At 44.8% G+C, this 21,686-nt stretch overlaps 1 protein-coding gene across 3 annotated transcripts in view; it reads left to right on the forward strand.

The window, feature by feature from the left end:
- The window catches only part of FAM120A (family with sequence similarity 120A), a 48,438-nt gene extending 29,399 nt beyond the window's left edge, over positions 1-19,039 (forward strand). For 2 of the 3 annotated variants that reach the window (XM_030956429.1, XM_030956428.1), the window contains exons 11-18: positions 4,471-4,720; positions 5,441-5,555; positions 7,109-7,318; positions 8,023-8,206; positions 9,072-9,209; positions 10,619-10,760; positions 14,501-14,597; positions 17,074-19,039. In XM_030956429.1, the coding sequence (XP_030812289.1) occupies positions 4,471-4,720; positions 5,441-5,555; positions 7,109-7,318; positions 8,023-8,206; positions 9,072-9,209; positions 10,619-10,760; positions 14,501-14,597; positions 17,074-17,385 (1,448 nt within the window). In that variant the 3' untranslated portion in view covers positions 17,386-19,039. The remainder of the gene's footprint in view (positions 1-4,470; positions 4,721-5,440; positions 5,556-7,108; positions 7,319-8,022; positions 8,207-9,071; positions 9,210-10,618; positions 10,761-14,500; positions 14,598-17,073) is intronic. The other variant, XM_030956430.1, reaches the window with a different exon arrangement.
- The last annotated feature ends 2,647 nt before the right edge of the window (positions 19,040-21,686 follow it).

A 21,686-nucleotide genomic window follows, 5' to 3' on the forward strand; every position in this document is an offset into this window, starting at 1 on the left:
ATGGTGATATTTTGGATTACAAGGTCATTTCAGGATTAAAACAGTGATCTTATTTGCAGTCATCATGTATCCTCATGAGAATTCTGTCCTGAAAAGCATACTACAGCTGTCTTTGGTGAAGTGGCTGAGTGCTGGAGGTGTGCTGGAGGTCTGCTTCAGGTTAATCTCATAAACCTAGAATGTTCTCTGTAGGCTACTGGGGAAGCCTATATAATCTCAATTTTCTCTCCATTTATCCTGCTTTCCAGAGTCTACCTCTGGAGGGTAAGCACACTGCTGCTGACTTAGTTTAGTTACAAGAGCTCTGGCAAATCTTGCTGCAGGATGCATTCAGCTACTGACCTACTTCTAGCTTAGGACTGACCAAGCTCTTAAAAAAGCAGAAGCCAATTTGAACATATGCCCAAAAGTTCCTTGCTTCGCTGCAAAGCTGGCAGTGCCAGTAAAGGTGGATTTGGGCTGCTGTGCAGGTGTGGGGTGTGCAAGGGCTCTGGTGCAGGAATGCCTTTATTTTGGTTGGCTCTCTTACAAGGCTTGGGCAGTCTGTGCAAGACATAAGGAGAGAACAGTGTCTGAAGCACTAATTAGCCTTCTCTAACTTTTTTGAGCACCCAGGCTATAATGAACTGGTGATGCTCATTCTCCTCCAGTGTCTAAATTATTTTGCTGCTCTCAAAAATGAGTATGTTATGAAATGCAGTAATGAAGACAATTAAAAGAAAATCTAGGAATTAAGAGATGTTAAGAGAATCAATAAATTAGTTTCTGAAGAAATGTAAATGATCCTTAAGATTTATGTAGAGAGGTAATGAATATTAATATCTAAAATCTTGTCATCTTTGTTGTACAAGCCAAACACTAGCAACTTAATAATAGCTCCTGAATAATTGGCAAGGATATTGTACATGAGGGTTATGGGAAGCTGGGAAAAATGCATAATAAACTGACACATCAGGATTACTACTAAATATATAGATGGCAAGATAATGGATCTATCGTGAAATGGATGGCTTCTTGACTTTTAAATTATTATTTTTTGTATGAAGTTTAAAAGCCAATAAGAAACAACAGAAGCAGCAGTTAGTGGGGTTCTTCAGTGATCAGTGTCTGCTAAGTGATGCCTTTGCTGTACACGGCCTCATCTCTGCTCTCAGAGGACAGGAGATGCTGGCTCACAGAGTGCCTTATTGTGTTTGGCTGCCAAGGGCACAGTGCTGACTGTGCTGCCCTTCCCTCACAGGGGGTGGAAACCAAGGGTCTCCCTTGCTCTGCTTGTCAAGCCCTGAACCAGGTTATTTCCATGTCCTGATAAATACATGTGTGTAGTGAAACCATCTGCTCTTTCTGCTCAGTGGCAAAAGGCACGCTTGCACAAGCTGGCAGAGCTCCTGGTTGGATCCCAAGGTTTGTTCCTTTAAGCCCAGCCCCAGCTGACCTGCTGTTCCCATTGCGGATGTACTCAGCCGGCACCAGCCCTGCCAAGAGGAAAGCCGTGTCTCTTGGGCAGTAACCCTTGTGCAAAATCAAGTGTGCTGAGCTCAAGCTGTGCTGTCAGGAAGGGTTGTAAGGTTAAAAATCACAGTAAATTAGTAAGACCAGAACCTGGAGCTGTGCTGGGCAACCAGAGCTGTGCTGGGGTGCTATGGCTGGTGCCTTTGGAGTCTGTAATGGCGCTCAGGTGTTCATTAAGCAGGTTACTGTTGTGCAGGTTGATGATGACCCTCTTTGCTTGGATTAGCCTCAGCATGTCATGAGGGCACTGTTGAAAGCAGAGGTCCATAGATTGTGTGGTGCCTTAGGCCTCAGTGAGCATTCAAACGTGCTGATGAGCAGTAGGATGAGGTTTGGTATGAAAACAGTGTAATATACACCATGGTAATGGGGCTGAACATGCTGATCCTAGTAGTAGTCTATCTAGTTTTCAGGGTAGGCGCTGCTCATTTCTCGGTGGAAGTCTCCATACGTGATTCTGTCAGCTGAGGATGCAGAGAGTTTGGCAGCAGTCTCAGTGGAGATTTTTCAAAGGTTTAAGAAACGCCCTGGAAAATTTAGTGGATATGGACAAGTACTGGATCCATCTGTTATGTTAAATGCTAATTTTTAGTGGACAGTGCTAGAGTTGCTTGTTAGTGGATTCAGCTGTAATTCCTCATCCCCATCACTCAGAGAGGAAACTCTATTCCAGCCCACTAGATTGACCTTCATGTTAAACCTTTCCACAAGAAGCATGGTTACCTGCACCCACCCTCAGCACAGGGCATGGATCTGCAGGAGCAAATCCAGAGAAGGCTATGAGGGTGTTCTGAGGGCTGGACTTCACTTCTGCTGTGGAGGCACTCTGGGAGGACTCTTTGGCCTGGAGAAGACCAGGCTTCAGGGAGAATTGGAGCCCTTTCCAGTACCTAAAGGGACTCCAAGAGAGCTGCAGGTGGACTTCGGACAAGGGCCTGGAGTGGCAGGACAAGGGGAATTGCTTCCTGAGGGCAATTATGGAATATTGGGAAGAAATTCTTCCTTGTGAGAGTGGTGAGGCCCCAGCATAGGTCATCCTGCCACAGTGGGGGATGGAACAAGGTGGGCTTTAAGGTCTGTTCCCACTCTAGCCTTTCTAGCGATCTTGTATATTATTATTTAACACAACATAGAAGGCAGTGTGCATCTCTAGTGTAACCTTTGTAGCATGTGGCTGAATAAAAGGCTGAGGTATTCTTCCTGTGACCTTCATGTCACAGGGCCATGGAAGTTTTCATCCACAGATTAAAAGATTTGAACCATATTTGAATGTTGAAACAGAAGGTAGAAAACATAGACATAAAACATTCCGTTCTTATAAGCTTAAGAAGAGAATTCAGTGTAAGTGAAATAAACACTGGTGATGTGTACAGCTTTGCTTCTGATATCTAAAGCAATTATAGAACAGTTTGAAAGCAGACATAAAAGACATACTTTTATTTGTGTTTGGTGTTCTGGGCCTAAGCAAGGAGAGAAACCCAGAGAGATGAGCTATGCGCTAGGGCAGGATAGCTCTGCTGGCTGTTAGAGCCCATCTTTAGAGTGTGGTGGTGTATAAAACCTGGAAGCAACCAAAATAGAACATGATTTTATAGTGAGGTGACCAACTAAATATATCAGAGTGATTATTTGCATTGCTGTGCATGATCTTGTAAAACTGCTCTGAGCTCTGTGAAGAGTAGCTGTAATGCTAGGCTGGGTTTATTCACGAAAAGCAGGAGAGCTCTTTGGGGTGTTCTGGAGCTTTGCTCTGTAATCCTGACCATCACCTCTGCTGTGGTTTGCCTGCCCTTGGCTATAGAATCAAACATTAGGTTGCTGCCCCATTGCTTTGTAGCCATCAGGCCTGTGCTGGCACCCTTGGGATGTATTCCCCAGGCTGTATCCAGTGGATTTCCAGCAGAATGAGCAGGTTTGGGCTCCCTCAGGGAATCCCCCTGGGCTGTAACCTGAACCTGCACTAACAAGTTCCTTGAACCTTTCCACACTGCATAACTGGCTCAAAGTTGGAAGGGTGCAGGCACACTGTGAACTGTGTCAGGCTCGGGTTGCTTCAAGGCCAAAGGTATAGTGTCTCAGCCTTGACTTGAACTTGTGTCCCGTTCTGGTTGTCTTCAAATAGAAGAATGGAGATGATTTAGCAGCAATGTAGAGTGAACTGTCTTCGTGCTGATGCAGATGAGAGGGAGATTAGGCACAAAACCACTAACCTCTTCATAGAAAGCAGTGCAGTAAATGGGAAGGCTTAATATAAAGTAACGTTTTGTAAAATGTTTAGGGAGAACTCCACACTTGCCTATATTTGAGATCTCATTCCATTGCGGTAGCTGAACAGCTGCAGACAAGTATAATAATACCAGGTTTAAATATGATTCAAATAAAATCACTAGGATCGTATTGTTCTTAAAAGACCACCTCTGGAATAGGTTTCTGATCATACACAAGTATTGTCAAATGTGACAGTATGATCACACACAGATATGACACAGATATTTAAGGAGAAAATTGCACTTTTAAGTTAAAATCACAGAATGGTTTAGATTGGAAGGGACCTTAAACACCATCCATTTCCAGTCCTCGCTATGGGCAGGAACACATTCCAGTAGACCAGGTTTCTTCAAGCCCTGTCCACCCTGGCATTGAACACTTCCAGGGGAAATTGTGCTGTTTGTTTTAGAAAAATGTGTGTATTTCCTCTATGTTGTATATTCATTTGAAAATATTAGCTTGACATTCCTCGTGTATGCATGTCTGTATACACCTAATTTGTAAGTGATCACAATTAAAAGTATTTCATGCAGAGTTTAAATTACCTGTTTGGCAGTGTAATCCAGCACACTACTGCAGTCTCGAAGTGAGACTTTTTCAATCAAAATCTCTTGCATATGAAGTTTGAAATAAATGCTGGAATATGAAATACTGTCAGGCTGATTTCTTTCTGCTGTTGTCATTCTGCAGTTTCACCGGTGATAATTAAGGAATGGGCTGCTTACAAAGGCAAATCTCCTCAGACCCCTGAGCTGGTGGAGGCCCTTGCCTTCAGGGAGTGGACCTGCCCAAACCTGAAGAAGCTGTGGCTGGGCAAAGCTGTGGAAGACAAGAACCGACGTATGAGGGCGTTCCTGGCCTGTATGCGATCAGACACACCAGCAATGCTCAACCCAACTAATGTGCCCACTCATCTTATGGTGCTCTGCTGTGTGCTGAGGTTAGTGTCACCTCCAGGGGCATCAGAACCGAGGAAGGGTTTTACTCTGGGATCTCTAGAAAGTGCTAATTCATATTTGCAACCTCACTGGGAGAGGGGGTTTGGTTGTAGAAAAGCATGTGTGTAGTTCTTTTTCAGTCCCTAAAGGATTGAGGGAAAGATAAAAAAGGTCTTGTGTTGCAAAGAGGTTTTATCATTTGAATTAGTTTTGCCTTAGTGTACTCAAGACTTCAGCTCAGTAAAAATAAACAACTTGTGGAGCCTCAGACGGTTCTGTGGGTAAAGTTGCACAACAAAGCTTCCAGATTTCCAAAGAAAACGTCATAAGTTCCAAAATCCTGAACTATTTAATTTTCACATTGAAAATTGACAGAGGAATTGGGAGATACTTACATTTGGGGTAATTATTTAAGACAATTAGCTTATAATTCTTTCAGAATCCAAGGTAAGCATCTTAAACATGGTAAAATTTAAGCCATTTTTGAGAATGATAAGTGTAAATTTGTCTTTGGTTCTATTGAACTTCATCTTGCCTTTTGAGCACTAAAACACTGTTTCTCATTATAGGCTACTTGGTATGCAAAAAAAGTGGTATCTTAAAGCTCCTCTTTTCACTGGCACAGCATGTTTCTCTCCTGTCCCATGTCCCTATCTGTGTACCGTGGTGGTTTCTGCCGTAGCCGTTCCGAAGGCACTGACGAGGCCGTGCTTCCCTCGCAGGTATATGGTACAGTGGCCGGGGGTGCGCATTCTGCGCCGCCAGGAACTCGATGCTTTCCTTGCCCAAGCATTGTCTCCAAAGCTCTATGAACCTGACCAGCTTCAGGAACTCAAGGTAATTCTTAACTAGGACTTGGATAATTTAAGAGATTTGTTTCCAACTGATCCAGGAATTAACTGTAGTGGCTGATCTGTATGTGCCTCACTAAAAGCCTGGACTTTCCAAAATATTAGTCATAGTGGCTTAGAGTGTTGCAGAGATGGCTGCAGTGGTCTGCAATGTCCATTTTCCAAACACAGCACAATAAATCAAAATCACAGTCTGGACTGGGTTGGGAGAGACCTTAAATAAGGCCCATCTCATTCCACTCCCTGACATGGGCAGGGACACTTTCCACTATCCCAGGTTGCTCCAAGCCCCATCCAACCTGGCCTGGAACACTTCCAGGGATGTTGAGCCCACAGCCTAAATGACATCTAGGGGTATAGATTTTGGCAAAGGTATCTATTGTAGAGTCATCAAAGTCTCGCTTCTCTCTTAAGATCTGATGCGTAGGGGAAGAAACTCCACTGTGAAAATCACTGTTCTTAGAGACCTAAGAAAGGAATTCCCAGAGAAAATATTCTTGCCATTCCAACACAAACCAAAAGGCCACTAATAGCAGATAATATTTTGGTTTAGTAGTATTTTTTTTTTAATTTTTCAATCATACAAAAAGTAATGTGGATTCTTTCCATAAGATATGTTGGTTAGCTGGAAGATGCAGTAATTCCCTCACGGTTGTTCCTGTCTTCACAGGAAGCAGTTTGTTAAGTCAGACATAAAGAGCAGTTGAATTTGGTTGAACCCAGCCATGTATCTGCAAAATGAGCAGGAGAATCTTTGGGCTCTTAAAGGTTGCTTATGCATAAGGAAGGTGGTAATGGAGTTTAATTTTAAAATTTAATACCAAGGTCTTGAAAATGTTCTCAAGCAAGGGCTGATATTTTGAGAAGTATTTCAGAGAACACCAGTAGTGATATTTTCTTATGCTAGAGCTAAAAATACTTGCTGCAAGCAAATCCTTTTTGCTTTGACCACTACCTATTATTCACTGTTTAGTTCTACCTTAGTGTCCCTATCCTACATCCTAAATAAAGCTGTTGTGTGCATACACACTACTTTATTATTAAGATATCTTAAAGTGTTCTTAAAGCAAAATCTTGAATCAAACTAATAGAAAATCCATTATAAAGGAGTTGAGAAAGAAATGTGTTACATGGGGAGAAAAATGGAATTTTGCGTTGAGCTCATTCCTGAGATGTTCTGCCACACATCTAAGAAGCACTTAATTATTTGGGATGAAATTTTGAATGAAGTTTTCTAGTGCTAATTTCCTGTAAGTGTCTTTAGAAATAGTTTCCTGCACTTTGTGTTGAGAAAATAGGGGTTTGTGTTTATCTCTGGTCTCCAGAGCAGGTGGATGGGACAGCAGCTTTTCTGAAGATGGCAGCTCTGCATGCACAAGTGTGAGGTTCTGGTGCATTCTTCTGCTCAAACCTCTGAAAGTCTGGATGATCTTTTAAAATCCCTCTGTTTGCAAGAGTTTTGAAAAGAATGTAACTATTGGAATAACTTTGAATTATATCTCACTTCGATCTTACTATATTTACTCTGGTTTTAAACAGATTGAGAATCTGGATCCCCGTGGAATCCAGCTGTCTGCTCTCTTTATGAGTGGTGTGGACATGGCTCTTTTTGCCAACGACGCCTGCGGACAGCCGATTCCATGGGAGCACTGCTGTCCCTGGATGTATTTTGATGGGAAATTATTCCAGACCAAGCTCATCAAAGCAAGCCGGGAGAAAGTTCCGCTCATCGACCTCTGTGATGGTCAGGTGTGTAGCTGGCAGGGTGATGGAGTGTCCCATGTGTCCACAAGGGTTCCATGGCCTGGCCTGTCATTTACCATGTGTCACCTCTGCTTTAAAAGGCAAATATGAGGGGAATGGCTAATGGGTGGGTTTCGCTGTTTTGTTCAAGTCCCACCTTTTTGGGTCAGACTTTCCAAAAGACTAAACTGCACTGGGTTTGTAGTGAAAGAAAATTGGTGTTTTCTAACTGACTTGACAGATTGTAAAGTCATTCCTGGGGTCCTCAGCTCAAAATCTTTTCACGTTTCTTACAATCATCTTAAAATACGAATGAAGGCCTTTTTTGTGTTATCCAAATCATGCGAAGTTACTATCCACCTGTAAAACCAGAAAACTGATGAAACAGTTTGCTGAATAACCCAAACTTTTGTGTTTTTAACTTTTTGAAATATATGAAATGGTATCCCATCTTTTTTTGTGAATTGAGGGAAGCTGATCCCAAGTTTGCTATTGATGGTGGCTGTGGTCCCTTCTCAGGGTTATAACCCTCCAGGCACGTTTCAGCCTGTATGCACAGACTCTGGGTTGTAGTTCAGGTCTAGGATGATAATTCTCTCTCTACTTCTGTATTATTTTGGGTTTTCCTTTGAATTTGTTGTGTAAATGTAGCTTTATACAATTGAAATGAGAATTTTAATGTCCCTCTGTGACCTTCTCTTTATTCCTAGGCTGAGCAGGCAGCCAAGGTTGAAAAGATGCGTCAGAGCATCCTAGAAGGATTAAATTTCTCCAGGCAGAACCATCCTCTCCCTTTCCCACCTCCACCTGCCATGCCTTTCTATCCAGCTTCTATGTATCCTCGACACTTTGGGCCAGTCCCACCACCTCAGGGCAGGGGGAGAGGCTTTGCTGGTAAGTGATGGGACAGTGGTGCCACACATTACCTTACCTTCCACATTCCCAAAACTACCAACTCTGGTCAATTTCATAGGGAAAATACAGAAAAGCAAGTGGTTGGCTTGTGTTGGCATGTGCCTGCCACTGTATTTTGGGGTTGCTTTTATTAGCCCAGTGATATGGAATGTGCTGTATTGCTACATATTTTCATCAAGATTTTAGTAACTATGCCAGATCAAAATATTTTTACTGTTATTGTAGAAGTAGAAAAAAGAGGAATAGATTGACACTGGGCAGTATGAAAAAACTTTGATTTGCACAGTAAATTGGTTCAAAACATTTATAAATTATCAGACACAGTTTAACTGTCAGGGCTGAAGACAACCTTTCCCCCTCCCCACTCCTCTGTGTTTTGCTGCAGTCTTATAACCATTGGCACCCTCAAGTGTAAATACTGACATAAACATTACAGGCTGATCCTAGAATTGCTCACTTCCTCAAAATCTCTCCACACCAAGGCCCAGAGGTGTATAGATACTGGCCACAGGCATTTCAGGGGTGCCATGACTGTAGCTTCCAATGCTCACAAAATTGTCACAAGCCTTTACAATGCCATAGAAGTTGGAATCCCATTCCAAGCCCCAAGGCCTGCCCTTTGGATCAGAGGCTCCCTGCTGGCTGAGACAGCAGGATACCTTTGGCCAGGGCTCCCTCGGCGGTGCTGCAGTATCGCCTACAGGAGCCTGGCCCGCGGGAGCGCGGCCCTCCCGCCTGGCTCTGGAAGGGTGGAAGGAGGCAGCAACCTCTCTGCTGGGGCTTTCCCAGTTGCCTGGCCCCCTCACAGCTTTTCCCCTGTCTTTCTTTACCCTGGGTCTAACAGGAGTCTATGGCTTTGGAGGCCCTTATGGGGAAACAGTAGCCACAGGCACTTACCGGGCCTTCCGGGTGGCGGCAGCGGCAGGACACTCCGGAGCCTTCTCTGGCAATGACAGCAACAGGACTAGCAAGTTTCAGGGCGGTAATTATACCCAAACCCCTTTTCTTAGAGCTTCTGGCAACGGCTTCCTCCACTGTATGGGTTGGTCTGAGGCTTTCCTACTGACTCCCTGTCTCCTTAACTGTCTCAGCTTCCCTCTCTAGAGCCTGCCCGGCTGCTGTCTGCTCTGCTCCCATCCCTGCCGCAAGCCCCCAGTGCCAGCCTCCTCATGCCAGAAACCTCTTCCAAACACAGGAGAGCCCAAAACCCAGCAGGCAGCCTGTCTCCTGTGCTCCCACTGGTGAAGAGGGCATCTGTAACCCACTGGCCTCTGTATTAACAGGGATTTTCCAAAATGTGGGGACAGTTGAGCTTTTTGCAAAGACCTAGCATAGAAATGACTCTCTTTGGTATTACTGCTGAGCCCTTCTTTGCTGGCATCAGTGCTGGTGTGGACACAGGAATGGGATTTACTTCCCTACCTGCGTACCCATTGCTTACTTCTGTATGTGAGATGATGGAAGCTTGTTGAGGGTAAATTTTTCCCACATATTTAGCTGTTGTTTCTGGCCTCTGAGCTTTTATTCTAGAGCAAACATACCTCTAGTGCTTCATGTGTGGATAACTCTGGCCCTGCAAACCATCGCATTTGGAACTGAAGGACTTGCACAGGGAAGTAGGAACCTTCTGGATGTAAGCTGTAGTGTAGTTCCCAGCCTATAACATTTGGAGACTAATTATGGCTGCATAAATGCTGTGGTTTGTAACCCTTTTGGTGCTGATGGTCTTACCAGTAACATCTTGCTCAGTTCACATACCTGGATTTCTTGAAATACATGTTATGCCCCAGAGCTGATTTAGTATAAAGACATGAGCAACTTGAACAGAAGCTGTAGTTGCATCTTAGACAACTGTAACTTTAGCTGCCTTCTTTGAGGGGAAATGATAAACACACCTTTTAAGCCAGATCTGTTTGAATGCTACATTTTTATAGCAACTTAGTGTTAGTACAGCTTATCCAGCCTAGTAAATTCTTTATTGTCAATATAATCTGTGTGATTTATGCTGATACTTGCTGTTGGCTAAAAAGTGCCTTGAACCTGCAAGAATTCCTTCTTCAAGAATGTAGGAAAAAAACCAGTCTTCAGCCAGCTTGTAAAACTCCCCTGGTTTCTTGAGGCCTATCTCAAGTATATTTTCAATTACTGAAACTGAAGCATTCATGTCAGATAATTTTTCTTTTCAGAATTCATATCTATTTTTAAAAAGGGGTGGGGGAAACAGGCTCTTGGAGTTCTAACACTTCTGGAATACTGCAAAATGAGCAATAACCTCACAGTATCCCTAGAGGAAATGGGGTGGTGAAATCTGGGCAAACCAGCTTTCCATTCATTTGGAACTTTACTGTGATGATTGTGAAGATCAAAGTTTGGTTTTGCTTTTATGTGCAGGAGTCCAACCTATTCCTTCTCAGGGAGGGAAACTTGAAATTGCCGGCACTGTAGTCGGCCATTGGGCTGGAAGCAGACGTGGACGAGGGGGTAGAGGGCCATTTCCTCTGCAGGTGGTGTCCGTGGGAGGACCAGCCAGAGGGTAAGTGCCAGCCTGGGAATGTGCTGCTCATGTGGGATTTAATGGCTGGGGAAGCAGGGAAAACAGAAGTTGGAAGCAGTAGAGATTGCATATGACGCACTTTAGGACACATGGCGTGAATTACACCCACTGAATATTCAAGAAAAACATTGGCATTCCTTTTAAGATGCTTTACACCAGTTATTTGTATAGGTATAAGCATTTTTATGTGCAAATAAAATTCATACTCAATCTGAAATATATATACACACAAACACAGAGGTTGCTTTTGAGTGAGGAAATTACTTTGGGACTTTTCCATGAAACCAGTAGATGCATTACATTAAACAGCTTTCTTTTTCGTTGAAGGACATTTATCAAGAAGCATGATAATAGTCTTAATAACTACATTATGTAATCCTGTGAAGCAGAAAACACTTGAAGGACATTTCTGAGTTTAATAGTTCTCTGTTACAGTCATGATGGAAGTGTGCTTAAAAGAATATTAATTTCTTCAGCTCTTCCACTTCATTTCACTACAGCTGAAGTTATAGGTGCACAACATGTCTGAAAAGCAAGTACTTTATTACAAATATATCTGGTTTGTTACTTTTAAGATGGTATTTTTTCCATAGGCTTGCTGGTTCTGTGCCTTACGGAACTCTCTTTATCTTTCTTTAAGGTTGTGTCTATTACAGAAGACAAACCTAAAGTACTGTGTATTGTGTCTGTCTGTATTAGGAATGGAGTAAAACTGATGGATTTATTGCCACCTTGAGCTAGGGAGCAGCAGTGTGAAAGACTGCACCGCATGAATTTCATCTATCTGTTAACTTACTCCAGTGTGCACTATGAAGCTTCATGCTGGAGTCAGCCAGAGCTGTTGGAATGCATGTCGTGTTGGGCTGAGTGAGGAGCTGGGTTAATCTGAAGCCCTGGGAGAATTGGAGCTGCTGTGGGGCCAGGGAGAGGCAGGAGCTGTGGGAACAAATCTGAGCAGGTTCAGTGGTTGCAGAGCTGATTTTTTGAGGGAACCTCATTTAGCTAGGACTGCCCAGTTCTCAAGAATGAGATCCAGCTGCCAAAACAGAAGCATTGAGTGTTGTTTTAGGTGTTTCAGACAACTGTCAGGTGCCTGGGTAGGTGTGGGGGCAGGTTTGGGAGCCCTGCACTGATCCAGAGCAGCATCTGGAGAGAGTGGGAGTGAGCAAAGGTGGGGAGGAATGAGGTTTGCTTGGGTACCAGGGGACAAAATAACCTTTTTCACCACTGAAATGAGGTTCTTGGGTGATCATCGGTTCTGTTTTTCATGAGGATACATGAAGAGAAGCTGGTTGCTTCTCCCAGTGATCTGCACTGTGTGTGGGGAGGTGATGGCTGCTGTCCTGCCAAAGCCAGGGTCTGTGCGCAGCCTGGGGCTCAGAGCTCAGTTACATCCGTACAGGACAGCAGTTCCTCCATCTCCTGAAGGGGGAGATACCTGAATTCACACAGAACATCAGTAGCCAGGATCTGAGAACCCTCCTTATCTGGGAAGTGAACAGATCACTGAAAGGGTGATCCTGCCAGAAAGGTACTCCTGCCAGTACCTTTATGACAGAGAAATATGATTTTTCAGTAGTAGATTTCAATTTGAGATAAAATGCCTGAAGTTTCTTCTCGTTGGAGGTACTGTCTTAAGGCAGTATGGTTTGGTGCAGATTGTCACCCCAAAGAGACAGGAAAAGTGTCAATGCCAGATCTTCCGGTCTCCATCAGATCAGCACTGATAGGGCATTGGTCACATGTAGAGTTACTAGAATAGGCCAGAGGGAAAATGACTGCAGGCAGCTTACCTGTTTGTTGGTCAGTTGATACTAAAGCAGAACCAATAGGAAAACATGATCATGTTAAGGGTTCTGCCTAAAGACAGAACCATAGAAATATTTTGAGTTAGAAAGGATCATGGAGTTCAACCCCTGGCCCTTCACAGACACTCCAACAATCCCACCCTGGCAATGCTGTCCAAAGGCTTCTGGAGCTCTGGCAGCCTCGAGGCTGTCCCCATTTCCTGGGGAGTCTGGGCAGTGCCAGCACCCTCTGGGGGAAGAACCTTTCCCTGTGATCCAGTGCTTTAACAACAGGTCCATGTTGGCAGAGGTTATTTCCTACCAAAGGTCAGAACTAGGAAACAGCACAGCAGGTTGTCTTAGTTCATGACCCAGTTTTGCACACTTGTATTCCATTTTTATCTCTTTCAGCAGAGGGGATTGAGTCAGGCTTGTTCACCGCATTGCCTCATGTCTCCGCAATGCTGAGCTCAGATGTTGTTCTTCTTGTGTAAAATTATACCAGCTGCTTTGTATTAGCCTTGATCCATCAGTGTATTTAGTGTGATTTTCTGAGTGGGAAAAGTTTTACAGCTACTTGAAGGACACACTTTGACCTTGTAAAAAGAGAGCCAGTGGGGTTGGCAAGGAGGGAACACAGTGAGAGGGACTCACATGCAAACCACAGCTCCTCTGTTCATTCTCTGCTGTCGCTTCTAAACCCCAGAATTTGATTTCTTACTGCCCAGTGTGGGAATTCACAGCATATGAGAGGAGACTGGGGGGCACAGTGCAGTTCCCCTGGGCTTCATTCAGCTCAGGGACCTGAGCAGCACGCAGCCAGCCCCAGTGGGGTCAGGTGTCACACCAGCACCTCCTACTATCAGGCAGCACATCCAGAGCAAACATGGGGCATTCCCAGGCTTCTAGAGCAATCCAGTATCTCTGCTAGAGAGAACAAGGAATTTTTAGAACATTGACATAGGAGTTTGTGACATAACGAGTGGGAAATTCAGTTTCTGCAGCTGATGGAGTTAAAGCAGTTGTAGCTGAATCCTGGAATTGCTGCAGTTGGAAAAGACCTCTGAGATCATCAAGTCCAGCTGTCAACCCAGTACCCACCACCATGCTCCTCTCTAAGCCATATCCCCAAGTGCCACATCCATGTGTTTTGTGAACAGTTCCAAAATTATGACTCCAGCACTGCCCTGGGCAGCCTGTACCAAGGCTTGACAACCCTTTCTGTGAACAGATTTTTCCAAATATATCTAATCTAAACCACCTTCCCTGGCACAACTTGAGACCAAGATGGGAAACTTTGGTTTCATCTGATGTAATCTGTATTGAATCACACTAAAAACCACTGCCTAATGTGTCTAAGTTGGGAGTCTCCATTGGAAGGCATCCCAACATACCAATTGCCACATGCAAAATAAAGGTGAAGCTCATTTATTCCCTCAGTTCCTTAGATAATTTTGTACCTACACAACTTTTTAATTCTGCCTTACTTTCTTTTATCAGAACCTGTCTCATGTGTTTACATTGGGAGATGTTACTTAATGGGGGAAATGGCTTTCTGTGTGGTTCAAATTGCTATTTTTGTAAGGTGAAAGTATTTTGAGCTCTGGTTTTAAAGTGCCACAAGGATAATTTGACACTTGGAAAATGTTTCTGCAAAGCTTGAAAATACCATTTATTGTTTCTTTTGAAGTGAAATCTAGAAAGAGACATTTTATTGTTCTGGACCCAAAAGGTTTGTTGGGTTTGATACAGTTGCAAGCAGCAGAACCCTACAATTCAGAATTAGGTGTCTTTCCTCTTTGAAAATGTGTTGATGATAGGCACTAGACAGTAAAGCTAGGGAAATAATATAGTCTGGCAAAACTAAATGTAAAGCAGTTGTAAACAAAACTGATCAGTGTTTTATTTTCTCCCCTTGCCCCACCCCTGCAGGCGACCTAGAGGAGTTATCTCCACTCCGGTGATAAGAACTTTTGGAAGAGGTGGAAGGTACTATGGGCGAGGTTATAAAAGCCAGGGAGCAATTCAGGTAATGAAGCCATGTGCCTGACTGCAGCACGCTCTGGGACGGGCTGGGCTGGGCTGGACTCCAGACCAGCAGCACTTTAACAGCTCCAAGTGTTTCTGGCGACCCGTGGAAGCTGTGAGCCGCACAGCGGTGACAGGACAGGCTGGTGTCACAGCTCACTTAAAGCAAACTTTGCTTCTAAAGACAGATGTGGAAGAATGTATTTTGACATGAATCTTGTGCCTACACAGCTCTAACCAGCCATGGGAGTAGAAGAAAATTTAGAAAATGGGAGAAATGCAAAGCTGAAACAAATTAGCAGTTCTGTTCCTGCCCCCACTCTTCCCCAATTTTTTTTCCGGGACCATGGTCCAGACTCATGAAGGAAAGTTTGTAGCAGTGAAGGATCTTTGCTGCTGCCATGCTCCAGATCTAAGAGGTCACTCTAAACTTCTTGGGAATAGCAGAGCAGCCTTTCCCCCTGAGCATGCAGGTTCCTTCCTGGTGATATCCTGCAAAGTGTTCATGGATCATGACTTCTGTCTGTTCCATGGATCCTTCAAATATAGCTGAGGCACACTGCTGACCTGTATGAGATGTCAGTTGTTTTCAGAGTTCTGTTTTTCTTCCTTTTCCATGGTTCTGGCTGCTATGCAGTTTGGATGAATGAGTAGTAAATAGTTGGAAAAACTTCCACAAGAAATACGTCATATGGACATGCCATTTGTCAGAGAGACCTGAGAGTAGGGGGGTGTTTTCAGGTGTCAGACAGTAAAAGAATGTTCTCCAGTAGATAATGAAGGAACTATTAACTTCCAGTAAAACTTACTGTTTTACAGTTGTAAAAATTAAAATACTTCTCTTCCTTGTTAAGTTGCTGTGTACACAGACTATATGTCTACAAATGTACCTGTGGATCTGAAACTTTACATTTTAAGTAGAAGAGAAACCACTGTGTTAATAATAGAGCATCTAATTTATGAGTATCTTAAGCTTTGAAATAAAGGAAATCCTGAAAACGAGCTCCCAAATACTCCAGGCTTATTACAGGTGTACATATGGGAGTATAGTTCAGGTAATAGCTGCAGGGTCTTGACAAGTGCCATCAAGGTTGGGTATTTGCATTTTTAATAATGATATGTAATTTGGATGGTAAATACTTGTGATCACAAGGACCTGTGTGTAAAATTGTGCCTGGAGAAGATAAGTGGCATTCTCTAGGGACCTGAGCTCATTGCATTTTGTGGTCATCAAGGCCATATAGGATGTTTCTTCTATAGGAAGATAAAAAAGATTATTTAAAATGCACATGGCAGGGAGAACTTGGGAAAGTTCCCATGCAGTGAGTGGATTGTGAGAGCCAGGTGAGGCTGGGAGGTGCCAGTGGCCCCTCTGCCTCACTGAGGCAGTGCTTGTGCAAGACTAGGCTCAGCCAGAGGCACTTCCTCCCCTCAGCTTGGGAAGCTGACCAAAACGATCTCTTTGGATTTATCCAGCACACCACACTGCTCTGGTTTGTCCCAAGATGAAACTTTTCACTCTTGTTCTGGAAAGAAACTAAAGCATGTCTTGAAAGCTGAATTTAAGGATGTCTGTAAAGAGGCACGATGACAGTGATCACCCATACCTGTGCAATGGGACTGAGAATTGTGATTATCTGGATAATGAGAATGCTAGAGAACAGCAGTTCTGACTCACCTGCAAAGTGCTTCTGTAAAACCCTTCAGCAGCTTACTGCAGGTGTTCTAGTAGGTAACAGTGGAGGTTTTTATACTGCAAAGCTGTTTGCTGCTGTTTGAGACATCCCTGTCTTAAGCCATTTCTTAGCACTTGACTTTGTGAACAATGTGACAGACCAGTGTGCTGCTTCTTAGCAGCCTAACCTGCTTATTTTGGTTTGTTTAAAGGCTATTATGTTTCTGGAACACTAAGATTAATTACAAATACTTAACTAATTGTATGCTGCATCAGTCTGGTTTTTATGGCTATACTCAGTCTTGTACAATTTTACTATATGCTTTTTTATGAAAGCCTTTCCTAATCTTGCAAGCATATAGCTTGGTGCAGGGAATAGTGCATGGTGCTTGTGCACTCCTACAAACACTGGCTGGAAACAGTCGTGTTTGTGTTTGAGTAACACAGAATCCTGCCACTGAATCACAGCACACGTGAACTAAGGAGCAAAGTGCAGCTGAACATTGATGCTCAGTTTGGGTGTTTCAGACATTTATGTAGCTCTGATGTTGTGAAAGGAGGGCAACAGCAAAGTTAAAACTAAAGCATTGCCCCAGGGGCATCAGAAGGCTCTGGGGAACACCGAAAATCTTCTCCATGTATTTTGTGGGCCACTTCTTTCAGCAATGCCTAATATTTGGTGTTCACTCACGACCCTGTGCCCTGCATGCTGCCTGTTGTAGTGTCCTTATATCAGACTGTACATTTATATACATTTTTAGCACTGGTTCTTCAGTAATTCTCTTCTTTTTTTAACAACTAGGGCAAACCTCCTTACGCTGCTTCAGCAGAAGAAGTAGCCAAAGAACTTAAGTCAAAATCCGAGGAATCTAAATCCTCACTTGTGTCTTCAGATGGATCCCTGGCTGAAAATGGAGTTGTGACTGAGGAAAAACCAGCTTCCCAGATGAATGGGAATACAGGAGACATCAGGGCTTCCAATCAGTCTGAAAGTGCCTTGAGTAATGACTCTAAAATGTGCAATACGAATCCTCACTTAAATGCACTAAATGCAGACAGTGTTTGCCATAAAGATGATGCTCTTGAGGCCACTGTCTTAAAAAAAGAAGAGTAAACTTATTTTTTATAGAGGGTGAAGGATGTTGGGAAGGGTCAGGATTAGGAATATCTGGAAAGAAAGAGAGCCTACAGTTACGTACATTTTTTCCTTTCCGTAAGAGAAAAATGAGGACTTTGGAAATTCGGATCCCTCTTTGATGTCAGAGATTTAAACAACACATTTTTTAGTTTTAACCAGTTGTAGTCAAAATGCTACAATAAAAAAAAAAAAAAAAAAGAATGAAGAGCATTTGACTCCCGCACTTAAAATGAAGTATACATAAAGTTTAAACTGGTTATGACAAAAGCTTGTAGTTTTGTTTTTTGAAATATAAAGAAAACAAATTTTGGCAGTCTTTAAGTATATATAGCTTAAAACTATAATTTTTAGTACTTGGCACCATATGTATGCCATTATATTTGATTTTGCATTACTGTGTCACAATAAAGCTTTCTTTAAGGCTTTGATTTCATGATTATGGGGGGAAAAAGGCACAACCACAGTTTTTTCTTTCTGAAATCTCATCACCGTTGCCGTGGTTCTTTTGTGTTAAAAATGTGCAAACTCTCGAAACTACCAATTCTCAGTAACACTGCAGTTCTGCTGAGTTCAATAGACATCATACATACGTTACGAGCGAGTTAAACGGAGATAAACTTGAAATCATAGAAGATGCAAACGACCTTTCAAAACAAACACAATGTGTTAGGAAACTTTTTGTGACTAATACCATGCATCCGTGATCAATGAACTATGTGGTTTTGAATCAGACGTAGACCATTAGTACTACTATTTGAGCTAAACTTCTGCATGGTTCATGATTTTTAAAGTGTGTAGTTAATATTATGCATGTTATTGTCCTCTTTCTTCCATTCTTACAAGTACTGTGCCCATTTGCAAAACAAAAAAAGCTAATAATCAGTAATAGTCCTATAAAAGATGTTAACTATGTTTAGTCATTGACTGATCTTGCTCTAACCTTAAAATTTTGTGATTATTGACCTCTGTTGCATTTATTCTAAAACTTAAAAAAAAAAATTATCTAGCCGTTTTGAATATCAACGTTACCCTGGTGTACTCATTGCTGTATGCATTATTGTTCTCTGTTGCTGTTTTATGCCTTCATATTAGCAAATATGAAATTCTGTGAAAAACAAAAAAAAACGCTTTGATCTTCAAAAAAAAAGTACCCCCCTTCTGTAGCAGGAAACAAATGGCTTGTTCTTGAGAACTTTCCCATCAAGAATTTAGTATAAGCAAATATACCTGTATCATTTTGATGTTTTTGTTAGTGTTTCCAAACTTAATGTACTTCAAAATCAGAATCATTTCTTTATATTCGTTTTCATATAATTCTCCTGATGCTCTTCATCACACATTAGTGATCAGAAATGAGGTGTAATTCCCCATTCCCTGCCCGCCAGAGCTAAGTAGGTATCTTAATGTAAGTTGAAGGGAGTTCTGCCCCAACTCATGGATTGTGCAAGAATGAACTACTGTTGGGTTTGGCTGGTTGTAGATGGATTGTGGTGTGGTGTCTTTGAAGGCTATTGAATGCAACTTACAGTGCTTAATAAAAATCTTTATTCTTTTAGTATAAAATACTGTATGCCTTTTTTGTCAAGTATTTTTTTAATTAACATGTAAATAAAAGTTTTCCTATGCCCAAGTCAAGTGGTTGAGTTGCCAGGATCTGTGGTGTCCTGCTAAAAGGCAGAGAAGGGAAGCATGGCCTTTGGTTGTGGCTGCCCTATTCCTGGCAGGGTCCCAGGGCTTGGAGCACCCTGGGACAGTGGAAGGTGTTCCTGCCCTTGGAAGGGGTGGCACTGGATGGACATTAAGGTCCTTCCAGCCCAAACCATTCTGGGATTCTGTGATTCACTCGCGGCTGGGGGACACCACACCTGGTTGGAGTCATGCCTTGGCTTGCTGATGTGTGCAGCTCCTCTAGATGTCACCTTTAAATGTCAGATGGGTGAAGAGATGCAAATAAGCCAGAAATAACGGGGCAGTTGTTTAAAGAAAAAGAACTGCAGGCGCTCACAGAGGTTGTTGGGGGTGGGCAGCGAGAGAGTGGAGGGCAATGCCTCTACAGGGCTGCGATCCAATGAGTCTGTTACACAAGATCCAACTGACAGAACACGAGGAGCAGCAGATTTACACCTTGGTGTAAACTGGGGGGCTTTCTCCCCTACTGTGCCTGTCTGCTCGCTGTGTTAGCTACAGCCTGGGGTGAGCAGTGGGCACAGCTCCCTCTGCTCTGCCCCGAAGCACAGCTGTTTTCCACAAGGGACAGCAATCAGTCTCTCCTTCCCCGAGACGGATCCCCCTGCAGCAGCCGGAGGAGTCACGTCCCTGCCCTCCCTGCTCTGTGCAGTGTGACTCGCCCCATGCCAGCGCTTCTCTGCTCTGACAGCATTCCCACTTCTGGTTCTCATGCAGCTGCAGGACAACCCTTGTCCTATTGCCCAGCAGGTTTCCTTTTCAAGCCCAAACTGGGAGCTGGCATGGAATAACCAGCATCAGCAAACCCCAGGTGCATGGCCGTGGTCCCATGTGGCAGTGCCAGTCCCCGGTGTGGGTGCACTGGGAATGGGCTGGGACGGGTGGGCTGTGAGAGCCCAGCGATGTTCTGTGACCCCGCACCCCTCGGGACGAGCACAGCGCTGCCTGCCTGCTGTCCCAGGCAGCTTCCTGGAGGACAGATGCATTTAGCACTGACACAGTCCTCTTACAGAGAGCTAAACTGACTACAGGATCGGTGATCCTATGGAATGACTGCCTACTGCCTGGGCTTGCTCCTGAAGAACACCTTTGACACCTGAATTTATGAATAGAATAGAATAGAATAGAATAGAATAGAATAGAATAGAATAGAATAGAATAGAATAGAATAGAATATGGGATATTTCAGTTGAAAGTGATCCATAAGGATCATTGAGTTGAACTGCGTGATCCCTTCAAGGCTGACCAAAATTTAAGCTCGTTTTTAAGGACCATAATCCAAATGCCCCTTGAACACCGACAATTTGGGGCACTGACCCATTCTCCAGGACCATGATCGAGGGTCTGACCACCTTCTCGGTAAGGAAAGCCCCGGTGTGACCAGTATCTCATTAGCCAGCTCCAACACAAGAGTAAAACTGGGAGAATCCACTCTTCGGGTGGGACGTGGGGCCACTGTCCGTTCTGTGCCTTCAGCGACAGCATCGGGGCTCTCCCCTCACAACCCGTCTGTGTTAACGAGCAGCGATGCTCGGCATCGGCTGTGTGCCGCAGCCGGTCCCCGGCAGCGCGGGCTGTCCCCCGGCCTGCCCCGGGTCCCCGCCAGGGCAGGGCTGGGCAGCGGCAGCGGGAAAGGTTTCGGGTCGGGGCATTCCTAGCGCAGCGTCCCGGCCCACTTTTGTTCTGGGCTCCCGCCTGCGAGGCGCGTCCGGGCAGCGGCGAGGGCAGCAGGGCGGCCCCGGGGCAGGAAGGCCTCGCCACCGCCACCGCCACCGCCATCGCCATGGCCATCACCACCGCCACCGCCACTGCCACCGCCACTGCCATCGCCATGGCCATCGCCACCGCCACCGCCACGGCCACCGCCACGGCCATGGCCATCACCACCGCCACCGCCACTGCCATCGCCACTGCCATCGCCATGGCCATCGCCACCGCCATGGCCGCTCCGCCTCTTCCTGCCCGGGGCCGGGGCGGGGGGCGGGGCCGGGGCGGGGGGCGGGGCCGGGCCGCCGCTGCCGCCCGCGCTGTTCCGGGCCCGAGCTGCCGGAGGAGTCGGGGGTGACCGGGGCTGTGAGAAGCCCCGCCCGCGGCTGGGGCCGTTCTCCCTCTCAGTGTGCAGCTCTGGTGACCGCCGGACGGAGCCCCAGGGCCTGGTGCAGCCAGGAGGGGGAATGGGGAACGGGAACGGGGAATGGGGAACGGGGAATGGGGAATGGGGAATGGGGAATGGGGAACGGGGAATGGGAACGGGGAATGGGGAATGGGAACGGGGAATGGGGAACGGGGAATGGGGAATGGGGAATGGGGAATAGGAATGGGGAATGGGAACGGGGAATGGGGAATGGGAACGGGAATGGGGAATAGGAATGGGGAATGGGAACGGGGAATGGGAACGGGGAATGGGGAATGGGAACGGGGAATGGGGAATAGGAATGGGGAATGGGAACGGGGAATGGGAACGGGAATGGGGAATGGGGAATGGGGAATGGGAACGGGGAATGGGGAATAGGAATGGGGAATGGGAACGGGGAATGGGAACGGGAATGGGGAATGGGAACGGGGAATGGGGAATGGGAACGGGGAATGGG

The sequence above is a fragment of the Camarhynchus parvulus genome, chromosome 12 (genome assembly GCF_901933205.1).
Source record: "Camarhynchus parvulus chromosome 12, STF_HiC, whole genome shotgun sequence".
In the NCBI taxonomy this organism is placed as follows: domain Eukaryota; kingdom Metazoa; phylum Chordata; class Aves; order Passeriformes; family Thraupidae; genus Camarhynchus; species Camarhynchus parvulus.